The 18201-nt window shown below is 30.3% G+C and overlaps 1 protein-coding gene across 1 annotated transcript in view; it reads left to right on the top strand.

Annotated features, from left to right (window-relative positions):
• timeout (timeless circadian regulator timeout) overlaps positions 1 to 18201 on the top strand; it is a 549675-nt gene that overhangs the window by 511630 nt on the left and 19844 nt on the right. The window contains exons 12-13 of the mRNA XM_065502580.1: positions 6907 to 6987; positions 7120 to 7168. Of these exons, the coding sequence (XP_065358652.1) occupies positions 6907 to 6987; positions 7120 to 7168 (130 nt within the window). The remainder of the gene's footprint in view (positions 1 to 6906; positions 6988 to 7119; positions 7169 to 18201) is intronic.

Genomic DNA, 18201 nt, shown 5'->3' on the forward strand with positions numbered 1-18201 from the left:
GTTTTATTTTAGTTAGTAGGTGGACAGTTTTTATTTTTGATTTCAACATTTATCTATTATTTTTTCCATTAGCCATAGTTATAAATCCATAATTGTCTGTGTTTGGTAGTAGATGGTTTTTCTTTTATTTTTGTCGTTTTCTTTTCTACAAGAGTTTGGGAAATTGCAACGAATTTTATATAACCTACTTATTTTTAAGACATTTAAAAATTTTTTTTTTTTATTTTATTTATTGTATCTTCACAAAATAATGTGAACTATCAATAATTTGTTCAAATCTTAAATCTAAATATTAATTTTTTATTTACGTCCCACCACAGTTGGACGAAAAATTATGTTTAATTCATAGATCATATCATCAGCGCAGGTGTCTTGGATTCCTTCTTCTTAGTCGGATGTAGCCATTACTTCTCATTAATAATCGTGCAAGTGGGTTAGGGTGAACTTCCAACTTTTTCAAATATGACTCCGCTTGTTTTTTTATTTCATTTTTCACCAGGAAGACACCTAGGTCCTTATGAATGTTAATATTTCTCACATTCCAAGGCGCTGCACAGTGGGGGATCTGAAAAACAAAGTGGAAATAAATCTGTAACTTCTAAACGAATAGCCCGATTTTAATAAGAAAGTATTGGATCCGTTATTAGCAAAATGGTAGGCAAAAAAAATAAAATTTTACTTTTCAAATGCGAATAACTCGTAAACTATAAGAGATAATATATGGCTAAAGCAAAGTTGTTTGTAGATCTCGTCTAGTACATTCCATATATATAAAAATCTTTCAAATCGGATCGCAAACAAAAATTTGGCATCATTTTTCATTTTTGATATACCCGAGGTGCCCCACTTTGGGGCATTGTGGCTCGGCCCCCCCTTGGTTGTTTAAGCCCAAATTCAAAACTTAAACTTATCGACACCTCCTCTATAGCCATGGGAAATTTTATTAAAATCGGGCTATTCGTTTAGAAGTTACAGATTTATTTCCACTTTTTTTTTCAGATCCCCCACTGTGCGCTGCTGTTATCATTCTTAATATTTTATTTTGGAATCTTTGAATTTTTTCAATATTAGAGGCCGTGCCCAATATTTTTATCAATATCGAAATTTATGGTAGATAATTTATTTTTTCGGATATGTGCTTTATATGGGAGATATAACCTATTAAAGGGCAATTGTCATACAATTTTGTGCGTTGATATCTATATATAGTATATGGGAGATATGGTAAATTATGGACTGATCTTTACAAAAACTAACAGTTCCGTAACGATATTTAAAGAACTATGATTTAGGTTAGTGTGTTTTTCGGAAATGGCCCTTATATGGAACGTATGACCAATTATGGGCCGAGCTTCACAAAACTAGGTGTGGTGATTCTTGTGTACGTACATGAGGATTATTCATATTAAAACTTATTATGATATATTTAACATATTTATGCATATTTAAGTGATTTCTGAAAGTGGACTTAATAGACCCCTATAATCATATATGAACCGCTATACACAAAGTCCATCAGTGAAGATTTTTGCATACATATTACTCATCTATGTAAAATTTTGGTTCGAAATCGATATTTTTAAGATATTTATGAAGGTTAATGTATTTTTCGGAACCAAGTTATGGCCAATTATGGACCGATCTTCACAATAGTTTGTAAGACGATTTCTGTATTGTATATATGATGGCTATTAATGTCGAATTTTGAAGTGATAACGATATTTTTTTGTGTTTATCGGAAGTGGTCGTTATATGGGAGCTGTAACCAATTATGGACTGATGTTCATAAAAGTTGGTACAGCGATTTCTTTATGGTACGATACGATAGTACAATTATTTATGTCAAATTTCAACCTGCTAACGATATTTGTAAGAGATATATGCATATTTAAGTGAGTTTAGGAAGTGGACTATATATGGGGGCTATGGTGAAATATAGAGCGATGCAAACAAAATTAATTAATAGAGTGACGTGATTAAATATAAATTAATATTTACAAGTCTCTCTAATAATTCTATCTGGTTATTTTACCACGAGAATAACTAATCCTGAAACTTATACGACTTTTCTTTGGAATAATCTATTGTTACATACATATTAACCAACCTAATAGTCGTAATCTTAAAATAGTGTATGAAATAAAAAATAAATAAAATTATTGCATTATCGTGCCTACTTACATTTATGTTGAAAAAATGTCTACAAGTATGTTTATATGTTTGAAATTGTCGAGTCTAAATGTCTGACTACATTAGCTGTATTTGGCAAATTCATACTTTTGATGTCCACCCATATCAAGTCAGTCACCCCTCTTTTATTCATGCACCACTGTGTTTTTGTGTTGATAGAACTAATGATAATGGTATTTATGGCTTTATGTTGCAGTTAATTTTGTTTTTGTTGCATGTGTATAGTTTTGTTAACTTTGCGAAATAAAAATGTCTATATGTCTATGGATATGAATACAACGACGTATTATTGCCAAATTGTCATGACAGGCTTTGTTTGTGATACAAAATATATTGGTTTATTGACTCTCTTTTTTTACTTTCTTTGCAACTGTCAAAAACAGTTTACAAATTTATTTTAAAGTCAGCTTAATGTGACTGTAGTAAATTTTTTGACTCGAGGTGGAGTAAGATATGAAATTTAATTACCATTAGATATTTATGGATTTATGTTAGGAATATGGACGAAAAATATATATCTGTTATGATAACAAAACAGGCTTTAATTAAGCCAAAGGGATCGATCCACTTTTGAAATAATATTTTTAGGTAAATATATAAAATTTAAACAAAAATCTATGATTTTTTTTTATCTTTTGGCTGATGCTGACCCAACGATACCAGGTCCCTTTCGGATACTTGCACGTCCTTTCGGTTCCTTGCAGGTCCTTCACAAAATTAAAATTTTGTAAATAACTTCCTGAAGTCCTTATTTTCAATATTTCATAAAAAAAACTTTTTCAACGATTTAAAGCCTTGGTCCACAAGGGGTTAATAGGACTAAAGTTGCACGGCTCGGACATATTTCTGAAATATTAGCAATTTTCAGGATTGAATAACTTTGGAACTCGTCATTCGATTTTAATAAACGTGGTATACTTTCTCTTTACAAATATTTTAAAAATCTTCCTAACAAAAGGATTACTAAAACCAAAAAATGTCATTTACCCTTGGATATCTTAAAAGCGAATATTTTTATTATTTACACAAAACGGAATTCTAACTATTGTGTGAAAGTTATGGTAGTTTCTCTATATAAATTTTCTATGAAAATGCATTTTTTGAAAATGCATTTAGTTTTAATGCAAAATTAAAAAAAAATAACATAGAAATTCTTCTTAATGTTCTAAGTACGATGATAAAAAAATTTGATAAGACAACATTAAGCATTCCAATGTTATTCGATCCTAAACATCGCTAATTTATTACAAAAATTACAGAGATGTCCATCTTTATAGGGCTATTAAATATGAACCATATAGGATATGGACAGGGTTGATATGACATTTAACACGTTAACAGTCCAAGACAGCGACTGAGGATTGCCTCACACGGCCGCTTTTCAAATGTAAATAAATAGCTAAAATGGTTTTTTTTAATAGGACTCCGTGAAACAAAATCTCCTATAAATCGCTTTCAGAGTCCACAGACCACATGTGTGCTTGAAAATTGTTTAGACCAACAGCCAACATATGGGCTGTGGACTTTCTGTTCACAGTTGTGGGCTGTTAACGTGTTAAGAGTACAATACATGACTTTAATTTAAATAAAATCGGATGTGATTAAAATCCAACATGGTTCTACCCATGTTGGATTTTAATGGAAAACTTTTTAAAACAAGCTCCTAACAAGCTTAACTCTTTCAGACACGCTTTTTTGTGTATAAAGCCTAGTACGCTATTCATATTAGCGAAAAATTATGTTTTTTTCATGCGAAAAATTGTATAAGCTAAAACATGATCAGCTGTTGGTTTTAATTTCGTGCGAAAGAAGTGCTGCCTATGTTATTTCGTGTGGAAAAATAAGGTTGCCCGATGTATTTCACATGCTTTCCACAATAAGAACAGAGTACTGCTTTTGCGAAATTATTTCGCATATATTTCATTCCAAATATTTTATATGTAGTTTGACAGCATTTCGCACGAAATTTTGAACAGAGTACCAAGCTTAAGTTTAAAATCAAAACATTTTTACTTTAATCAAGGTTAGTTTATTATAAAAAGTAAGAACAAATTAATCAAAACATGAAAAACCACCCCATTCCAACGTTTTTTGTGGAGTGAAGTGGTTAGTTTACTAACCACCGTGAAATCGAATATTTTTTACTAATTTATCAAAGTAACACTGAATTCGATGAACAATAAAGACTCTGTGCTTTTTTTTATTGAATGCGTGAAAGTCTCTTAAAAAAACTGATTTTTACAATATGTTCAAATTAATATATTTATCTAACCAGAGCACCCTGATGGCAAAGTTTTGCAAAAAATCATAAACGATGACTTCCAAAAATATAAGTATTTAGTAAAATGGCAATATATGCCAATAAATTAAGTTTTAAAGACTATAGAAAATGTGGTTAGTAAAGTAAAGAGTTGGCCATACACACAGCCTCAGAAATGAGTATACACCAGTGATTTTTTTGATTTTTTTAAGATCATAAAAATCATTAAATTCCGACTTTTTTTTTGAGAACCGAATCTATTATTCATCTCAATCTCCAACAAACCGAAACTTTTAAATTTGAATCGATGGATAGATTTTAGGATTTTCATTATCTTAAAAAAAATCAAATAATTTTTGGTGTTTACTCACTTTGATGCACACTGTATATCGTCTGCTTAGTGCGCAAACAATCTAATTTGGCTAGTATATCGCACGAACACAATTTCTTTATAAATGGCATATCCAAATCGGATGGACGTTACCAAATTTCAAAACGCATGTACTGTTTAAACATTTTAAAAAATATTTCCCTATTTATACTCTACACCGCCATAGTGGGGAGGGTATTATGCGTTTGTGCAGATGTTTGTAACGCCCAAAAATATAAGTCTAAAGTATTCCGATCGACTTGGAATCAATTTCTGAGTCGATTAAACGATGTCCGTCTGTCCGTCTGGTTGGCTGGCTGGCTGTCCATGTAAACCTTGTGCGCAGAGTACAGGTCGCAATTTTGAAGATATTTCGATAAAATTTGGTACATATTATTTTTTTCGGCCTAAGGACCAAGCCTATTGAAACTGGCTGAAATCGGTCCATTATTTCACCTAGCCCCCATATAAATGTCCTTCTGAAATTGGACTTTATCGGTCATAAATGTTTAATTTATAAATGTATCTCCACAAATTGCGCCCCAAATAAGTTTTATATATACAAAATTCATGTCACCAAATTTTATTACGATCGGTCCATAATAAGTCAAAGCTCCCATATAGACCCGCTTCCGAAAATCACTTTAACGTGCATAAATCGCTTAAAAATGTAGGTATACTCACAAAATTCAACATATCTTACATACCTGCATATATGTATTAAAAATAATAATTAATTTTTAAATAACTCTTTATGTTTTATACCCTACACTACCATAGTGGGGAGGGTATAATGTTGTTTGTAGATGTTTGTAACGCCCAAAAATATTGGTCTAACACCCACCTTAAAGTATACCGATCGACTTAGAATCACTTTCAGAGTCGATTAAACGATGTCCGTCAAGCTGGCTGGCTGGTCGGCTGGCTTAATGTGACCAAATTTTGTTACGATCGGTCCATAATTAGTCATAGCTACCATATTGACCCGTTTCCGAAAATCACTTTAACGTGAATAAATCGCTTAAAAATGTTGGTATACACACAAAATTCAACATAGTTAACTTTCAGATAGACATAAATCACACGACCTAATTTCATGGTGATCGGTCCATAATTGGTCATAGCCCCCATATAAGGCCCACTTCCGAAAATCACTCAAAAATATAAATTATTGAAATTTTAAAAGAAAAATGTTTTTGCTCGTTTACTTAGTGTAGGGTATTACATGGTCGGGCTTGACCGACCATACTTTCTTACTCGTTTTTTAATAAAATACGGGACATAAAAACATCGTAAAAATATTGTAATAAATCTCCGTGATAGATATTCGGTGTATAACAATATCAATTTATTCAAAGTATTGGCCATTGTTAGCTATTAACATTGTTAGCTTTTACCATGGATATTTGGCTTTGGTGTTGATTCGGCAGGGCTTCACACATGATATCTTACGCTTCGGGTTATTTTAATGGATTAATTTTTCATCGCAAGTAATGATTCGGTGCAAAAATTATTTTCTTTTATAGCGTGCTCAAGCATCATTTCGAGCATGCAGAATCGTCGTGCAAGGTCTCTCGGCTTCAATTCGTATAGTACCCAATTTCCCTGCTATTGGATGAATCCCAATTTTAAAATATTGAATACAGTCTCCTGCATAGAATGTAATATGAAGGATAATTATCATGAATATAAGTTTAGAACGACCGTATATTTTTTAATCGATATTTATTTATTTTTATCTGGAAAAATTGGTGTGAATTTTTCTCAGTTTATTTCAGTTATTATACAAAATTGTGTTTTTAGTAAAATTCTCTAAAAACAAATGTTTAATTTCTTCATTTGGTGGGATTTAAAATTACTGTAAAATTCTTTTCAACAAAGTTTAACTTTAAACTCCCTTCAATTGACAAGATTTTGTTTTCTATTATTGTTTTTTTTTCAGACTTTGTTTTTGTTACCATAACTTTTTGATTGGCTTTTCCATTTACAAGGTTCTAACAAAAATCTCAGAAACTAGTTTCTTAATTGATAACGATTTTAAAACCATTTTCATTGTTTTCTCTTCTTTTTTGGTTTCGTTTTGCAGTTGACCCCAGTGAAAATGATCAAAATGAAGGTGAAAATTCCGGACGCAGTGATGATGACGATGAGGAAAATGAAGATGCAGGTAAGAAAAAACACACGCATACAAAACAAAAACAGTTTTTTCTTTTTTTTTAATTTTTTCATTTACTCATACCACTTCCAACTATTATTTTCTTTTCTGTTTGCTGTTGTTATGTGCGTTCCCCCTTAACAGATGATGGCATGGTCGAGAAAACTTTTAAATTTGATGATTTTGCCAAAAGGTAAGTAAAAATAACACGAGTTCAAACAAAGTAAAGCAAATTAAAGACCACAACAGTGAATCTTTAGCATAAATTAAACGTTTAATAAGAAGTTGTAAATTTAACCCAATTTAGAACAAGAAAACTACGGCAGCAGCCCATCACCAAATGATTTATTAACTCTTTTTCACAAATTAGTAGAATTTGTTATTTTTCATTAAAAATCGCACAAACAAGCAAGCGAAAGAGTGAAATAATTATTTAACTTAATTTGAAAAAATTTCTTTTATTTTTGTTGTTTTAGAGTCAAATTACAGCCACACATTCTGGCAAATGTGCGTGTTTAGACGGCGCGAGTTCATTTCGTTTCGGTTTCGTTTTTCATCCTTTTCTTCTAGTATAGATAAAGATAAAGTATATAATTACATACAGGATATAAATGAGGGTGTTCTACTTTATTAAAGTTAAATAATACTTTCTATTTTCAGTAACAAGTTTGCGCTGCCAAATGTAGAGAAAAAACAAAATTATTTAAGCTGTCAGGAATTTGAAGCACAAAAAAGTTAAGAAAATTATATAAAAAGAAAGTGTAGCGAGGAATTGGATATAAAGGCGGGGCGGAGACGAATTTTTTGTGTACCCTACTTAGAATCTGTCCCCCATATGAATAAACAGTTTATAAATTTATCAAAGGTTTATGAAACAGATTTTGTATGGAAATTTTGTTTTATAAACCTTTGATAAATTTATAAACTGTTTATGCATATGGGGGTGTAACTATAACTTAATTCCTGCCAAACTTAACCGTACTAGAATTTAACAGCCATATAGTAAAGTGCAAACACAATACCCCCTTGTGTTCAAACTCTACTTCTATGCAAATAATTATCTGCAATCTTAACTCTGCATCTATCGCTATACCAAGTTTGTTACATTTACTAATTATTTTCCAATAGTTCACAATATGCTTTTTTTCAAAACTAACATTTATTTCTATCTAACAAATTTAGGACTTGTTGCAAGATGTTTAACAAAACCTCATATACCATCGTTTTCTAGGTAACATACATAAAACAATTGCTCAATTGAAGGGTTAAACTTAAAGTTGTTTTATTTTTTTTTTCACCATAAGTAAGTGAAGCAAATTGTAAAGAGCAGAAAAAATAAATAAAAGCAGCTGAAAACTTTTGATTCCCAAAACGGCGTCATCTGTTGTGTTGGCGTACAATTTTTCTTTAGCTAATTTTAGTATATTTCTTTCTTAACATTTCGTTTATTTTTTTGTGGCATTCAACTTTTCTTTGCTGCTCTATAGGATATAGGATTTTTAATTGTACTCGTAATGAATAAATTGGTTGTTTTTGTCATTAGTGATTGTTGATTCAGAGTGTTGGTAAAATAATGGTCATTAAATTGACATTAAAATATGCATTTTTTAAGCATTATAATGATAAATCCTTAAATTATTTCAGAAAAGGCTGATTCTAGTTGTGCGTTCCTAAATTGTTCTACAAACAATAAAATGAAAATATTCAATTACACTAATACCACGGTTTGCGTCGCTAATTGGGCCTGGAGAAACGCGACGCAAAACGAAGTACGATTTTCCATACATTTGTATTGATTTTCACTTAATTGGTTCCGAGATTCATAATTTTAGCTGAACAAATTGATTTTTTAATAAAAAATATTTTTTTTTAAAAAAATTGTTTTTATTATTGTAAAAATATAACAATTCATGGGAATAATGCAAAAAAAAAACATAACAAAACAAGTAAGGAAGTATGGTTGGACAAGCCCGACCATATAATACCCTACACTAAGTAAAAGAGCAAAAACATTTTTCTTTTAAAATTTCAATAATTTATATTTTTGAGTGATTTTCGGAAGTGGGCTTTATATGGGTTCTATGACCAATTATGGACCGATCATCATGGAATTAGGTCGTGTGATTTATGTCTATATTAAAGTTAACTATGTTGAATTTTGTGTGCATACCAACATTTTAAAGCGATTTATGCACGTTAAAGTGATTTTCGGAAGAGGGTCTATATGGGAGCTATGACTAATTATGGACCGATCGTAACAAAATTTGGTGACATGAATTTTGTGTATATAAAACTTATTTGGAGCGGAATTTGTGGAGATACATATATAAATTAAACATTTATGACCGATAAAGTCCAATTTCGGAAGGACATTTGTATGGGGGCTAGGTGAAATAATGGACCGATTTCAGCCAGTTTCAATAGGCTTGGTCCTTGAGCCGAAAAACTAATATGTACCAAATTTCATCGAAATGTCTTCAAAATTGCGACCTGTACACTGCGCACAAGGTTTACATGGACAGCCAGCCAGCCAGCCGACCAGACGGACGGACAGACATCGTTTAATCGACTCAGAAAGTGATTCTAAGTTGATCGGTATACTTTAAGGTGGGTGTTAGACTAATATTTTTGGGCGTTACAGACACAACTTTGAATTTGCACTAGACTTAAACGGTAAATCCCCTTTTTTCTGTTTTAGCTTTGTAAAGAAGTGGCCACTTAAAATCGGGACGGATTAAAGAGACCATAACTTTTAAATGAAGCAACGTATGTTAACATTTTATACATTAAATTAAAGGTATTTTATTACGCTTTAAAAAAATATAACTGTAGGTTTATGTGTCTTTATTTCAAATAAATTTTCTGACTTTTCTTGTTATGCCTCCCATTAATAGCTGCATAACTTTTCTTCCCACTTCTACCGTTATTCCAGCATATTTATTCCACTTTTTTCTCATCAAAATCTGGTTATTTACTGTACCTGCACTCTTTTTCAATTTACGTTTAACAATTGCCCAATATATCTCGATTGGATAAAGATTTGGGCAATTTGTTTAATTGATGTATTTTGGTATAACATCAATATTATTCTCATTATACCACTTCATAGTTGTATTTGAGTAATGACAACTTGTCATTGAGTAATGACAACTTGGCTAAAACTTTGTATCAGATCTGTGATGTCTTATAAATGACAGCAATCGATTTTCCAAACTCTCTTTTTTTATATATTATTCTGAAAATTCTTTAAAAACATGTCTGAAAAGCTTGACTCTTCAAACCGCAGCTGCGGATTGCCTGCAAAATTAATATTTTTGTTAAATTTTACGTATTCATATTTAAAGGCCACACAACCTCGAGCTACCCAGACGTAAAATTTTTGATCTGATATCTGCCGAAAATCAGATTTTGGCTATCTTGTAACCCGACAAAGTCGGATTTTCTAGATATTTGTGCACAATTTTTTCTCTAGCTTCTTTTTCAATTGTGTCTACACTTTTTAAAACTAAACATAATGACTTGCAATACGTTGTGGAATAACGGTAGATTTGTTGTTAAAAACATATGTAAATCTTATTCCATTTTGATAACAGGGGGCGTTTTATGATTACTACAGTGCGTACGGATTTTAAGTGGCCACTTCTTTATAAATATTTTCGTATTAACGACAAAAATCGAAGCACTAACGACGCAACTTCGAAACCTGCGACGCAAACTGAAACAAAAACGACGCAACTTCGTAATCACAGAAATTTTAAAAAGACGGAACTTCGAAACGGACGCAAAACGAAGCGACGCAAACCGGGGTATTAGTGTAATTGGTAAAAATCCAAACAAAAATTAGAAATATGTATATTTTCAGTATTTTATTAATATATGTTTACATTTATTTAATTACATAACAAAAAAAATTCGAATTCATGATTTTGATATTGACAAAGCAACTAAAACTTATGTTTCATTTTTACAAAAATTTTCTGAGCCTTTTAATGTCTCAGTACGATGCATTGAACCAATTAAAGGGTCAATCGTCTCCTTTAAAATATTTTGTCATTCCCGCATTTGATAAAGTTTCCTTCATGATATAATTTTGAGTCGTATTTTGCAATCTATTTCTTCCCATAGCATTTCTATACGATTGATATCAAGCGATTGGACAAGCCACTTTGTATTGTAAACACTCGTTCAAAGACCTAGAGGTGTATTTGGGGTCATTGTCGTGTTGGAATCTCAAAGCTAGCACCATATTTTCCTCAGCTTATGGATACATAACTTTGTTTTAAACTGATCTGTATCCGATTGCAGTCATATTATCTTTTCTAAGTTTGAATTGAACCCATACCTTGCCCTCCAAACTTGACTGTCTTATTTAGGTAATTGGGGTACTAATGTTCTCCCATCATATAATGAATATAGAAAACTTTATTCCGTAATTTCAGTTTTCAAAAATATATTTTTACTTATTATAAATTTAAACTAGTTTCTCTATTAATATACAGAAAATTTTAGCATTAAAAGTTTAACAAAAACGCATTTATTTAATGAGATACTTTTTAGCATTGGCAAAACAATGGAAAACAATCGCAGACCCACATTAGTAGATATATCCTGGGTGCTCCAAGGATTCTAAGACGATCTAGCTATGTCCATCCATCTGTCGAAAACACGATGCGAAATTCGAACAACATTAATCCATAATATGGGGTCAAGGTGATCCTCAGAAAATGACTTGAACATTCATAATTGCCTTAAAATAATTAATATCGTGATGCAATTGGACATAAACATGTTTTATATGAAAATAAATCTTTCTACCAACGTTTGTGATAATAGGTCCATAGTTGGCCCTATATCAGAAAAATATTTAATTGTCAACAAATTATTTATATAATGATATTAACATAAATTTTGACTTAAGCAATTTAGAGTTTTATGAAATTAATCACTCTATCAAATTCTGTACAGTTCGGACCATAACTGAATCAAGTCCCCATAGAAGGCTATAACTACATATTGATGGTAGGTATTAGGGTATTCAATTAATCGGGTTTCTGGTTTAATCGGTTAATCGAGCAAATAATTAATAAGGGTCTAGATTTATTCGGTTAATAATCGGTTAATTTAAAATTATTCGATTAACCGAATAATTTCTATTTTCATTTTAAATTGAAAATACAACAACGAATTTTGTGTACAAAAACATTAAAAACAGCAAATAAGGTATTTGAGATCATTTTTGTAAACATATCGCCTATTTGCTGCAACAACGTTATAACTCAAAATCCGTGTTTTATGAACTGAGTACTGCAAAATACGCGCTGTTCTTAATTTAATTTTTAATTTTTTGTATGAGTGTTTTTTTTAGTTGTAAACATCAAAATTAAAATTCATGTTTTCTCGTATATTTGATAAGTAAAAATTTGGGTTAAATACAGATTAAGGAGTGAGATCGAAAAATTCTTAACATACATATATGTTTATAAAAAAGAAACCACTAAACTTACAGCTTTAATTTTTTTTTTATTTGATTGAAATTATTATTACAATTTACAAAAAAAATTATTTTTATAGTTTTAATCACTAGTGATGAAATTTTGAACCTTTTTCGGAAACCCTTCCATTAACGTTTTTATAGTGCTTTCTGTCACTTTGCTCGAACATGTAGTCCATCTCCGTTTAAAATCTACCACACTTTTGGACACCTTTTTTGTACTCTTCAATTCTCTTTTAACAAGAGCCCAATATCTCTCCACTGGCCTTAGCTCCGGGCAGTTTGGAGGATTTGCCTCTCTTGGTACAAATACCACATTATTGTTCTTGTACCACTCAAGGGCTTGTTTGCCATAGTGACAGGATGCCAAGTCAGGCCAAAAATAAGTGGACACATTATGAAGTCTTATGAATGGAAGCAGCCTTTTTTGTAAACATTCCTTGATGTAAATTTCGGTATTTATAGAGCCCGTTGTAACAAATGAGTGGCTTCTTTTGCCGCAACTGCATATTGCTTGCCATACCAAGAACTTTCTGGGAAATTTTGTCTGCTTTTGGGTCCTAAACTTTTCTTCAACATTCCCTCGAGCATCAGCAACATAAAATTTTTGACCTGGAAGTTGCGAAAAATCTGCCAGAACATACGTTTCGTCATCCATTATGCAGCAAGAATATTTTTTTATAAAACTTGACTTCAATTTCCGTGCTCTGTTTTTGGCCTCTAAATTTTTAGTAGCGTTCCTGTCAGGAACTTTTTGAGCCTTGTATGTTTTTAAACCTGCATTAGCTTTAACTTTTCGTACCAAATAGTCCGAGCACTGAGCTAACCGGGCTGCTTTCCTACCGGATGTGTTGGGAGCTCTTTTGAAAATGCGTTCTATTTTTTTGGCTTTAGAAACATCATGTGGACCATTCCTTCTACCTGAACCAGGTTTTCTATCAACTGACAAGTTCTCCCGGTACTGTTTAATAACATTGGAAACAGTTTGACGGCAGACCTTTGTATGCTTGGCCAACTTTTTGTAAGACCAAGTTGGGTTTTGTTGAAAATATTTAATAATTTCAGTACGCACTTTTTTCTGGTCACTCATTTTAATCAGATTAACAAAAAAATTAATATAATTGACATTACACATAATAACTGACATGTTTTTCAAAGGTAACTTGATCAAAAAAAAATTCAAATAATACTTGGGTTAAAAAATGTAATGAAAAACGTGTGTTAAGAATTTTTCGATCTCACTCCTTAGAAAGATATTAACATCTACTATTTATATTTCTGAAATCGCATGATTTGTTGGAAATTTATTTAAGAAATAGTAAAATGTCATAAAATATTCAAAAAGGTTTTTCTCGAAACGAATTTTTTTTTAATTATGACGTTGTTGCAGCAAATGAGCGATGTGTGAGTTTTTTAGGGTCTTAGTGAGATCTTCTGAAATAATCTTTTATAAAAAGAATATAATTTAAACGATTTTTTTCTTTAGATTTAATAAAACTTTTCATGGAAAAAACTCTCGCTGATTGTATATGTATGTTGAAGAAATCAAAAGCATGATTAATAATATTCCTTTTTGGATTGTTTTAGATTTTGATTAATTTAATACTATTAAAATAATTTAATAGTTTCGTTTAGTTATGATAAAAGACTAATTTAAAAAAAGTTTCGTCTATACATGTTAATACAAAGTTTCAAATACATGTACATTAAATATGTCAGTTATTATACATACTCACTAATCATGTATATTGGATGTTCAAAAAAAATCTAATTTTAATTTAAATTGAAACGGCAAAATAAATACAAAAAAATGTTTAAAGTGCAAAAAAAAAGGAATTTCGGTTAATCGGTTAATCGACACAAATTAATCGGTTTATTTGTTATTTGAAAATCGGCAATTTCAAATTATTCGAACAGTTAACCGTACAAAATTAATCGGTTAACCGATTAACGGTTAATCGATTGAATACCCTAGTAGGTATACATGATTCGGCAAAGCCGAATATAACGTTCTTTCTTGTTTTAATTGCAATTATATTATATTTTTCTCATGAATTCCATACGAATTATGTACTTCAAACGTATTGTATTCATTCCTAATTCTTTATAGAATTAATTTCTTATCGAATCATTTTAATTGTCTTTAACTCAAATCCATTGCAAACTAGCTGTTTATTGAATGAATAAATTTTTCTAGAATTCAATTCTTTTACAAAGACAATTAATTTTGCAAACTATTAAAAGTAAAACAAAAACAAATTTAATAAAGAATGAAGTTATTAATTACAATTGTGATCTAGACATTAAGCAACATTAACTGTAATATTTTAATTTTAAATGTTCGACTATAAAATTTGTGTGTTTCGTGTTGTCCACAAATTGACTTGCTCAACAATGTAATATTAGCATAGATACAATAAAAACAAGTACGAGAGCTATATTCGGCTGTGCCGAATCTTATATACCCTTCGCCAAATTATACTTCAAAATAAAACTTTTAAATATTTTTAGGTAAACAAAATTAATTTTTTTCCAAAGTTGTTTTTTTAATTTTTTGAAAAAAAAAAAAAAAAAATTTCGAATTGTTTTTTTAAAAAATAAATTTTATTTTTTTTTAAATTTAAATATTTTTGTTTTTTAATTTTTTTTTAATATTTAGTAAAAAACTTTGGTGAAAAAAAAAATTCGGGTTAACAAATATTTTTTTCCGAATTTGACCCATTTTAGGCCCTACTTACTATGTCTTATATACGTCGTTGCAAAGGTCTTTGAAATATCTACCATTAGATATCCATATTTTCTATATTAATGACATAGTAATCCAGATATAGGTCAAAACTGGGTCAAAAATCGAGGTTGTCCTGTTTTTTTCCTTATATCTCAGCCATTTGTGTACCGATTTTCTTGATTTTAAATAACAACCGAGCCGGAAGAATTCGGGAGATATTGATGTATGAATCGTGTATGTAAGTTATTTGGGTGCTTCGGAAAGTTGATTTCAAACAACAGACAGACAGACGGGCGTGGCGTAATCGACACCGCTATATATAAGGATCCAGAATATATATACTTTATAGGGTCGGAAAATTATATTGTGGAAATTACAAACGGAATGAAAAACTTATATATACCCTTCTCACGAAGGTGAAGGGTATAATTAACAATTCCTGAAGATGTTGGAAAAACACCAACGAAACATAGGATGATAATATAAAACAATGAAATATTTTATTTTATATAAAAAACAAATGGCTTCAAAGCCCGATAATAGATAATATTTTTTCAACCCCGTTGAAAGAAAACAACAACCACCAAACCCAACAATTTCTAGCAAAAAGCTAGAAATTTGTTTACTATGAGAAAATTTATTGAAAAATATTTTCATTCACTTTGTATTGGATTTGACTTGACAAACTTAAGGAATTTTTATAAAACATGTGTTTTAGGACCCCTTTCACACTAGGCAATTTAGTTGCGCAAGTCTCTTGCCCAACAACAAAACAGCATGTTAATTTTTCTTCTCCTTAACCCGACATTACCTCGGGCATCTACAAACACAAGAGACTTGCGCAACTAAATTGCCTAGTGTGAAAGGGTTCTAGCTCTCAGCAATTTTTAAGGTTTATTTTATAATTTTTTTAAAATAAATTATTTTTTTCCGAAATCGATTTTTCAAATTGATTTCTAAAAAAAGCTTTTTTACAACTCATATTCTTTACAAACAAATTTAAATAAAAAAATTTTTGTGAAAATATTATTTTCCAAAAAAAAGCATTTTTTTACTTTTTTATTTTTTTTTAAGTGTATGTTACAATAAAGCTTTTTTATTAATAATGTTTATTTTACATTATTTTGCATTATCACCATACATAGGTACATATATGTATATTAGTTTTAGTTTTTTTTTTATTTTTACGATAGAATGCAATGCAAAATTACAATATTTTTACATTTTTAATTGTTGATTTTACCATTGCTTCTTTGAAAGCTTTCAACTTGACAAAATGACCCCATTTACCGCTTCAGCTAATGCAAATTTACTTTTTAAATGTCAAGAGGTTAATAATAAAGAAAATAAACAGAAAATTAAGAAAAACGCAATCAACAAAAAATTATAAATACATAAATAAAAAAAATAAAGAAGTGCAGCTACAACAATTGATGTCAAAAGCATTAAATAAACATAAACATTGGAAGGACAAAATAAAAAAAAACATTCCACTTAAATACAACAAGAGGTACTTTAACTACAAAAGAAAGATGAAAAATTACCAAAAAAATGCTGGGAAAATAGCAATGAAAAATAAATTATATATGTATGGATGTAAGCTCAAAAAGCAGGCAGCATTTCACTTTTATTTTTCAGCAAGATATCATGAAAGACACCCAGCTGCCGCCAGCAACATTAGCGTCATCAAACAAATAAACATTTAACAAGTTTCCACGATTTAAAGGGAAAACAAATGGCTGATAGACAGTGAAACGTTTGCTTTCACCACAAACTTGATGAGCAGCCTGATGGCTGTTGCTGTCCTGGGTAACTGTCTGTATGTGGACAAAGGAAATGAAGTTTTATGGATTGTAAAAGACAAATTTAATACTTAAACATTTATTGGCAATTAAATTTCAGTTAAAAGTTCAGTTAAACTGGGCGAAAAATTAAAGAAAATCCTGTGCTCTATTACAAAAAAAACATCAAATGAATTAAAGCGATCGCAAAAACAACTAAAACTTTTGCTGATGGCAACACTTAAAATATCAAAAATAAAATAAAATGCCTACTAGAGAGAACAAAGCCAACAAAAAACCATTGACAGCCATTTCTAAAGAAGAGAAGTGAAACAATAAAATCAACACAAAGATGAAAATAATTACGCAATAGTCAAGGGAAACCCAAGAACAATAACAATGCATACCAACAGCAACAACAACGACCACAATAATTTCAAAGTATTTAAAAAGTACAATTTAAATAAGCTCTACCACACACACACACACGCACATAAACCCACTCAAAAAGAGACAAGACCCAATAACAAAAATAAAAACTTTTTAAAATGAAACAAACAAAAAATACCAACAATTTTAATGAAACCACTAAACAACAACAATTAACAGCTACAAAACAAAAACAAAAAGACATTGAAGTAATAATTAAACAGCAACAACAATAACAACTAAACAACCAACAAATGTATGAGTAATTTTTGACGTTAATCTCTAATTAGTTCCCTCGAGCTTAATGATTTTTTTGTTTCTTCGTTTCGTTTACAACTCCCCTTATTTATAAAAGGAGTGTAGTATAATTTTTGTTAATGGTTTACAATTGTAAATAAGAATGCATAAACTGCCAGTGTTGAAGTTTTTCCTAGTTTAAATTGAAGTTTTTGGTTGAAACTAGAAATGTATTTTTGAAATTATAACTTTTTCTATCCTCAACACTAGAAATGTATTTTTGAAATTACAACACAGTTACTACAATCTGTGTTTAAATAGTGCAGAGTTTTAGTTAAAAGTTTTAAATACGTTGTTGTTCTATATTAGAGTCCAAACGAAACCGGTTTTTGTAATGGACAAAACCGAACCTAATACGTATTCGGTTAAAAATTCAATAAAAAAGAAATATAAAAGTTTGAATATTATAGCCAAAAAACGAAAAAATACCATTTTTGGGATTTTCAAGATTTTTTTGGGAATTGCGAGATACTTGATAACAAATTTCAAAATTTGTTTTT

The sequence above is a fragment of the Calliphora vicina genome, chromosome 1, assembly GCF_958450345.1.
Source record: "Calliphora vicina chromosome 1, idCalVici1.1, whole genome shotgun sequence".
NCBI classification, from domain to species: Eukaryota; Metazoa; Arthropoda; class Insecta; order Diptera; family Calliphoridae; genus Calliphora; species Calliphora vicina.